Genomic DNA, 8,327 nt, shown 5'->3' on the forward strand with positions numbered 1-8,327 from the left:
TAGTGTGGTGGAGGGAAGAGAGGACCAGAGTGTGAGAGTGACGATGGGACTAAGGGCAGGGGGACCAGGAATCCAGAATACACTGGGAGCCCACCTGCTGGTGGGAGTGAGAAGGAGGGGGAATTGGGATCCGCCTGTCTGTGTCCTCAGGGAAAGACCATGTGTGCCGGTTCATTGGCTGCGGCCGGAACGAGAAGTTTAACTACGTGGTGATGCAGCTCCAGGTGAGTCCGCGTGGCCCACGCATCCTCCCTCCAGTCACCCAGGGGCGTGGGCTGCCACTCCTGTGGGGGCAGTGGGGAAGGGAGACTGCGGCCCCAGGAGGAGGGGGAGTGGGCACAGCCTGGGGGCGAGGCTTGGCAGAGTGGCCCAGTGGTGGTGGGTGGCCCGCACCACGCTGCGGTTGGGCAAGCAGATCCTGGAATCCATCGAGGCCATCCACTCCGTGGGCTTCCTGCACCGAGACATCAAGCCGGTGAGGGCTGCCCTGCCCCACACCCTCCCTCTCGGGGCCCCTGGCTTCTCCTCCATCCCAAGCCCCACCTCTGCCTCTTACCTGCCTCGCAGGAGCACACAGCCCTGTCCGCCCCGGGCCATGCCCGGGCCCTCTCCTGTACTCTCCCTTTCCTTCTCCCCCGACCTGAAGAGTCCTTGAACTAGAAAGGTGAAGGGCGGGGAAGCACGGGGGCATTGAGGGACGGGGACCAGGGCTGGGCCTTCGTCAAGAACTCCAAGTAGCTAAGTGTGTGACATCTTGGCTCTTGGCTGAGAACAGTGCCATTCTTAAGGGGTGAAAGCGGGGGCTCAGAAAGGGTGGTTGAATGGCCCGAGGTCACAGAGCAAGAGCACTGTAGGTGCCCTACTCCTTAGTTAGACTAAGCCTCCCTGTCCTACTGGGGAGTCCCAAGGATTTAGAGCCAGGCAGACCTTGTTTCAGCTGTCAGCTCAGCCATCAGTGGCCCCCTAAGCTCCTCGACCTTCATTTTCCTCATCTCTAAAATGGGGAGAATCCCACCGCCCCTCAGATGAGGTGCTGTGCCGGCTGCAGGCTGGCGTTTTACTCTTGTGTGAGGGTACGTGGGCTGAGGGTCCCTCACTCTGTTTTCCGGAGCCCCGTGAGGTGAGCCAGGTAGGGGTGGAGCCCAGCTCACACTGCTGTCTTCCTGCAGTCGAACTTTGCCATGGGCCGGCTGCCGTCCACCTACAGGAAGTGCTACATGCTGGACTTCGGGCTGGCCCGGCAGTACACCAACACCACGGGGGACGTTCGGCCCGTGAGTATCGCCTCACAGCCGTCCTGGCCTCCTGGGGACCTCACCCCGCTTCCCTGTTGCCGCCTGACCAGGCCCGGCTCGTGTTGGGTACCAGCAGCTCCCCACTGTGGGTCCACACCTGGCCATCCCCTCACTCCCTCAGCCTGGACTCTGGATGGCTGCCACACCCACACTCTGCGATCTGTCTGCCCCTCTGGTCAAGGACGGACACGGGCAGGAGGCAGGTTTAGGACTGAGGTTGGAGTGTCAGGTTTGCTCCTGACCAGGCCAAGGTGACGGGAGGCGGGATGCCTGGGGAGGCAGTCAGGGCTCATGTAGGCAGAGGCGGGCGTGGTGAGCAGGGCTGGGCAGGGCCAAGGTCGGGGCAGCAGGCGAGGTTCCTGGTGATGTTCTCTCCGCTGCAGCCTAGGAACGTGGCCGGGTTTCGAGGGACTGTCCGGTACGCCTCGGTCAACGCCCACAAGAACCGGGTGAGTGGCAGAGCCGGGCCTGAGGGGCGTCGGGCAGTAAGGTCGGGGCAGAGTGTGCTGCTGGGGGAGAGGGTGGAGTGGGCAGCTCTGCAGGCGTGGAGAGAAGGATGGGGCAGGGGCTGCAGGCTGCCATTCCAGCGACCCCAATTGGAGGGAGCTTCTGCCTGCGACTTCCCCTTCTTCCTTGTTTGTGGGGCTCCTCTCCTCTCTGTTCCCAGCACCAATCTCTGTGGGGTGAGAAAGCATATAGAAGTTTTTAAAAAACATATATGTTTTTATTGATTTCAGAGAGGAAGGGAGAGGGAGAGAGAGAGAAACATCCATGATGAGAGAGAATCATCGATCGGCTGCCTCCTGCATGCCCCGCACTGGGGATCAAGCCCGAAACTTGGACCAGGAATTGAACCGTGACCTCCTGGTTCATGGGTCGACACTCAACCACTGAACCACCCTAGCCGGGCAGCACACACAGAAGTTTTGACTGTGATTCTCGGTGTGCTGGCCGATCGGGGAGAGAGCCATGGCTTCAGGGAGACCTCAGTTGTGCCCATAGACGCCTGGGTGTCAGGCCTCCCTGACTGAAGTGCCTCAGTGGAGGGTCAGCCTCCTGCTCCCAGGGAAGGACCTGAGGGCTGTGGGTGACCCCCCCCATCTCTCCACCCCCAGGAGATGGGCCGCCACGATGACCTGTGGTCCCTCTTCTACATGTTGGTGGAGTTTGCAGTGGGGCAGCTGCCCTGGAGGAAGATCAAGGACAAGGTGAGGCCTGCACAGCTGGGTCTGAGGCGGCGGGTGGGTGTGGGGCAGTGGGGCTCCATCTCTCTGTGCCTCTTGCCTCCAGGAGCAGGTAGGGATGATCAAGGAGAAGTATGAGCACCGGATGCTGCTGAAGCACATGCCCTCAGAGTTCCACCTGTTCCTGGACCACATCGCCAGCCTCGACTACTTCACCAAGCCTGACTACCAGGTGGGGGAGCCTGCCGCCTGCCTGCGTCCCCGGACACCTCTCCGTGGGCGACCATGGCCAGCAGCACCCTCCCGCCGAGGCCCGCGCCCCTGCCGTCTCCCCCTGGTCCTCCAACTGCACGAAACTGTTTTGCACTCTCATGAACAGTAGGCATAGCTAAGATTTATCAAGAGCTTACCCTGTTTTCCGTGCTTTTCATGCATTAATTTATTTAAGTTTCAAAACAAGGCTTTGGTGATAATTGTGTGTTCCTTATGTCATTGTTCCAGCATTCAACAATTAAGCCAAGCGCTTTCAAGCACTTTACACCCAAACTCTGCAGGAGTCCAAGTGGGGTGACTGTGCCCATGTCACAGATGAGGAAACTGAGGCCTGGTAGCCTGGGTAGGAGCAGGGCTGGCCTAAGGCACATCTGACTCCAAGTCCAGTGCTCTTTCCAAGGCGCCACCCTACACCCCTGTAGGACCCATGACCCTGATCAGAGAGTGGGGAAAACAGCTGAGCACAGAGCCCTGGTTGCTGGCAGAGATGCCACACTTGGGCAGTAGGAGGCCATACTGTCCCCCTCTTGCTCCCCCCGCCCCATTTCTTAGCTCAGCCTCATAGGGTCCCCCAGACCAAACGGCTGAGAGCACACCCTGTGCTGGGCCCTGTGCTGGCGGCTACAGTGTGGAGTTGGCAGGTGGGTGTGAAGGTGGAGCCCATGCACTGTGCCCAACCAAGGGAGCTGTGTGGTGGGGGATCCAGGAAGGCCTCAGAGAGGAGAGGTGGGCGGGAGGCATGGCAGCAGGAAGCTGCCCGTGCACACCGCTGACCCCAGGTGGTGGGTTGGGGAACTACAGTGGTTTGGAGCTGCTGTCGCTTCGGCTGAGATGCTGGAAATAGCTGAGGATTCTGGAGCCTTACAGGGGGCAGGTCTCAGGGGCTTAAACCAAGATGATAATTTGCATGCTGATCTGCATATTATGTGCATGTTTTCACTCAAAAATCAATGTGCCCTTCTCCTTCCAATGTCTCCTCTTGGCCCTCCCTGCCCTGGAAGGCCCCTCTCCCCCCACTGCAATCCCAGCAACGCCCCTCCTCCCGGGAGCCCAGGGTCACCTCTCTGTCCTCCCGCCACCCCCGCCCCTGCAGCTGATCATGTCGGTGTTTGAGAACAGCATGAAGGAGAGGGGCATCGCGGAGAACGAGGCCTTCGACTGGGAGAAGGCTGGCACGGACGCGCTCCTGTCCACGAGCACCTCCACCCCGCCCCAGCAGAACACGCGGCAGACAGCAGCCATGTTCGGGTGAGTCTGGGAGGGGCGATGGCTGGGGGGCCGTATGGCCTCTGCCCAGAGCTGCCTGCTCTCTCCTCTTCCCACCTGGGCACACCTGGCCGTCTCTCCTATTCTTGGTGCTCAACAGCGGGGTTCAAATCCCAGGAAGTTCTGCCACATCTGCACCCTCAGCCGGGTGCGGCGTTAGGGCCTCATTTGGGGCTGCTGTCCTCAGGGGGGGCCAGGAAGCCCCAGTGAGACTGCGGAGCCCACAGTGTTATTTCTCAGGAAACATGTCGGAGGCCCGCCCCGCCCCCGGGGGTGCAGAGGTAAACCCTGAGGCTCCCAGTGGAGTCGAGGGTATTTGTAATGGTGGGAGCCATTTCAGCACCTGTGACAAGCACGAGGAGAAGGTGGCCACGTGAGAAGGGCTCCCTGCCAGCCCCGGGAGCGAGCCAGGGAGAGGCAGGCAGGGGCTCCGGGCATACCTGTAGGAAGGGGACTCCGCAGGACTTGTCAGCACGTTATGGTGCTCAGATCTATAAAGACGTCGCTCAAATGACTTCACAGAGATGCTTCTCTTTAGACCCACTCCTGGACTAAAGCGAGCCAAGCAGCGCACGCAGTGGGAATCCGGCTGGGCCTGCCTGGGAAGCAGCTGGGTCTCTCTCTCTCTTTCTCTCTCTTTTTATATATTTTTACTGATTTCAGAGATGAAGGGAGAGAGGGAGAGCGAGATAGAAACATCAATGATGAAAGAGAATCATTGGTTGGCTGCCTCCTGCACGCCCCCCACTGGGGATCGAGCCCGCAACCCGGGCATGTGCCCTGAGCAGGAATCGAACCGTGACCTCCTGGTTCATAGGCTGACGCTCAACCACCGAGGTGGTATTGTGCCCGTCCGGACAGCCACATCTTACAACCCTCTGGCCTCAAAGGTTTTGTGAGCTGGGGTGGTGACGGGCCGAGGGCTACCCTCACCCCTGCGGGGGCCTCCCCTGTGCCCATGCCCATGCCCACCTGGCAGTGATCTCCAGGACCAGTGCTGGCAGGAGAGGGCACCCATGCCAGCCTTGCTCATCACCCCTCCTGGCCTCTCCAGGGTGGTCAACGTGACGCCGGTGCCTGGAGACCTGCTCCGGGAGAACACGGAGGACGTGCTGCAGGGCGAGCACCTGAGTGACCAGGAGAACGCACCCCCAATCCTGCCTGGGCGGCTCCCCGAGGGGCTGGGCCCCGGCCCCCTCCTCGCCCCGCACCCCGGGGGCCCTGAAGCTGAAGTCTGGGAGGAGACAGATGTCAACAGGAACAAACTCCGGATCAACATCGGCAAAGTAACTGCAGCCAGCGGGCAGGGCATGGCGGCCTTCCCAGCCCGCGGGCCCCTCCCCGTCCTCTGAGCGCCCTCTCCCCACCACAGGCCTGCCCCGCCCCCCATCTCAGGATCACTGCATCCTGGGGCTCCCCCTCCCTGTCTCCTTCACCCCAAGAAACCACCTGACCCGCAGCCGCCTTGTCAGCCCGGCTCACGGACTCCCCTCTCCTGCAGACCCCCTGCGTGGCGGAAGAGGAGCAGAACCGAGGGGTGGGGGTCCCCAGCTCTCCGGTGCGAGCCCCTCCAGACTCACCGACAACCCCAGTGCGTTCTCTGCGCTACCGGAGGGTCAACAGCCCGGAGTCGGAGAGGCTCTCCACTGCGGATGGGCGGGCGGAGCTACACGAGAGGAGGTGGGTCGGGGACCAGGGGCGGGTCCAGGGCTCTGGCTCCCTCCGCCCAGGGCTGGGCTGGAGGAAAGGTCGGTTCAGGCAGAGGCAGGGACTCCGTGCAGAGAGGCGTGTACCTGGTCTTCAGGACTCAGTCCGTGCCCGGCCCAGTGCTGGCGGTTGGAGCTCAGATGAGCCGAGGTGGTGATGGCCAGCAGGGCCCCAGGTCTGGCGGGTGGAGGAGCGCTGTCCCGCCCTCCCGTGGCCCCGGGTAGGGCCTCACCCCCCAGCAGGGCGGAGGCCTTCTCTGCTCCAGGAAGGGGATGTCTCCCCCAGGCCCAGCTCCGGGAAGAGGGCCTTCCCACACCCAGTGCGTGGCCCCTCCTCCGGATTCTGCCCCAAACCACACCCCACCTCTGGGCTGGGCACGTGCTCCTCGGCGGTGTGGAAACCCGGGACAGGGAGCTCCATCCCAGTTCCTGTGCTGACGCCAGGACGGAGGGCTGATGCGGACCGTCTTCGGGAGCCGGCAGTCTCACGCTCACACTCACACTCTCACACTCATGCTCACACTCACACTCTCACACTCATGCTCACACTCTCACGCTCACACTCACGCTCTCACACTCACACTCACGCTCACGCTCACACTCTCACTCTCACACTCGCGCTCACTCACTGGCCTCATTTTCACCCGGGGTAGCCTGGAGAGTTCCGGAACAGGGAGGAAGGGAAATGAGTGGAGAAGAGAGGTGGGCAGCCCTGCAGAGCCAATGGTGGGCAAGAGTGAGCCAAGGAGAGGGGGGAGGAGAGGTTTTTCCGGAAGGGAGTTTTCAGGATCTCATAGGCAGGGCAGAAGGCTTGGGTGGGCTCGGGGGTACTGGGGAGCAGGGGAAAGTCTAAAGCAGATGGGATTGGGGTTCCCCTGTCCCCCCCTCAGTTCCCACGCCCCTCCTCACTCCTGCTCTTCAGCCCCCTCTTCCTTGGGCGCCCCTCTCTTCTATGTCCCTGGAAACAGTGTCTCAGGGAAGGAAGGGACAGCAGCCATGTACATGGGACTCTCGGTGTCAGGCCCTGGGCAGCTCCCTCAGGGTGTTTTTATTCTAACAAAATGGATTTATTAGCAAATCCATGAAAATAGTGTGTACAGTCAGAGGGGGCAGGTCCTACGTAGGCCGGCGGCAGTGTGTTGGGAAAGCCCACAGGGGGCTGCGACCTGCACCCCTCCCCTCCCAGCCCAATGTGGGGGAGGATGAGCCAGCCCCCTGCCCACAGGCTGAGGGTGGGGTGAGCACACCCAGGGCCAAGCCTCCCCGGTTTTGGGGGGGCGGGGGCACTTGCAGGCATTTGGGAGGCGACTGTTCTTCCTTGTGTAGTGGCCTGTCCTCCACTCACTGTCAGCCAGGAGTCCCCCACGCTGGGGCTGTGCACCCCTGGTGACAACCTCGGGAAGTAATGTGAGGGTACAGCACAGTCTAAGGTAACAGTGAGAGCTGTCCCGAGGCAGGTCCGTGCCCCAGTGTGAGCAGTCAGACGGCCCGTCCGTGCCTGGCAGAGCTCACAGCCCCTGGGAGGCAGGTACGTAAACTCACGGGCTCTGTGCTGAGAGGGGGCCCAGGGAGCACCGGGAGGGCAACTCTCCGCCACGGAGGATGGAGAGGCTGCACACAGGTGACATCTGAGCTGGGATGGACAGCACAGGGTGGAAGGACAGGCCTTGTGGAGGGAACAGCATGCACAAAGGCACAGAGGCATGAGCGTGTGGGCCATTTGGGAAAGCGTGTGAACCTGAGCTGGGTCTGGCAGAGGAATGGATAACGGGGCCTGAGTCTGGCGGTCGAGGGCCTTGGCGCCACACTAAGGAATGTGGACTTCTCCTCAGGGCTGGGAGTCCCTGGAGTTGTCAGAGGTGGTGAAACCCACCAGGCAGGGCTGCAGGGTGGGAGTAGAAGAGCCTAGAAAAACCGACTGCAAACCCAAGGGCCAGGTGTTGGCCCGGATGCAGCAGGAGGGAGCGCCTGGTGGGTGTGAGCACTGGACAGGCAGCCGGAAAGCTGGCTTTAGGAAGATGAAGGGTCCCTGGGGTGTCTGGGAGAGCACACTTGAGCACAGGAAGCAGGCTTTATTTCCTGTATGCTACATTCCTGGCATACAGTAAGCTTGTCGAACGAATGTGTGAGTGAATGAATGAGAGCTTTACTGGGAGTGAGGGCAGAGGGTGACAACCCAGCAGGTGACGGGGCCGCTGCCAGGGTGGGAGAGGTGCCGTGGTCAGGAGGGCCCAGAGGTCGCGGGCCACCCTGCCGCCTGTGTGGAGTCCTGGGGGCTCCTGAGAGGCTGGCACTGAGCCCCACTTGGCTGGCTTTGCAGGTCACGAATGGATCTGCCCGGCTCACCCTCGCGCCAGGCCTGCTCCTCACAGCCGGCCCAGATGCTGTCAGTGGACACGGGCCAGGCCGACCGGCAGGCCAGCGGCCGCATGGACGTGTCGGCCTCCGTGGAACAGGAGGCCCTGAGCAACGCCTTCCGCTCGGTGCCGCTGGCTGAGGAGGAGGACTTCGACAGCAAGGAGTGGGTCATCATTGACAAGGAGACAGAGCTCAAGGACTTCCCCCCGGGGGCCGAGCCCAGCACATCGGGCACCACGGACGAG

At 61.9% G+C, this 8,327-nt stretch overlaps 1 protein-coding gene across 1 annotated transcript in view; it reads left to right on the plus strand.

Moving 5' to 3' along the window:
* The window catches only part of TTBK1 (tau tubulin kinase 1), a 45,837-nt gene that overhangs the window by 5,185 nt on the left and 32,325 nt on the right, over positions 1-8,327 (plus strand). Inside the window, exons 3-14 of the mRNA XM_006776446.2 lie at positions 151-224; positions 267-286; positions 322-332; positions 366-475; positions 1,170-1,274; positions 1,679-1,744; positions 2,411-2,503; positions 2,586-2,711; positions 3,846-4,000; positions 5,073-5,304; positions 5,520-5,698; positions 8,045-8,327. Of these exons, the coding sequence (XP_006776509.1) occupies positions 151-224; positions 267-286; positions 322-332; positions 366-475; positions 1,170-1,274; positions 1,679-1,744; positions 2,411-2,503; positions 2,586-2,711; positions 3,846-4,000; positions 5,073-5,304; positions 5,520-5,698; positions 8,045-8,327 (1,454 nt within the window). The remainder of the gene's footprint in view (positions 1-150; positions 225-266; positions 287-321; positions 333-365; positions 476-1,169; positions 1,275-1,678; positions 1,745-2,410; positions 2,504-2,585; positions 2,712-3,845; positions 4,001-5,072; positions 5,305-5,519; positions 5,699-8,044) is intronic.

This window comes from Myotis davidii, unplaced genomic scaffold (assembly GCF_000327345.1).
Source record: "Myotis davidii unplaced genomic scaffold, ASM32734v1 scaffold167, whole genome shotgun sequence".
NCBI classification, from domain to species: Eukaryota; Metazoa; Chordata; class Mammalia; order Chiroptera; family Vespertilionidae; genus Myotis; species Myotis davidii.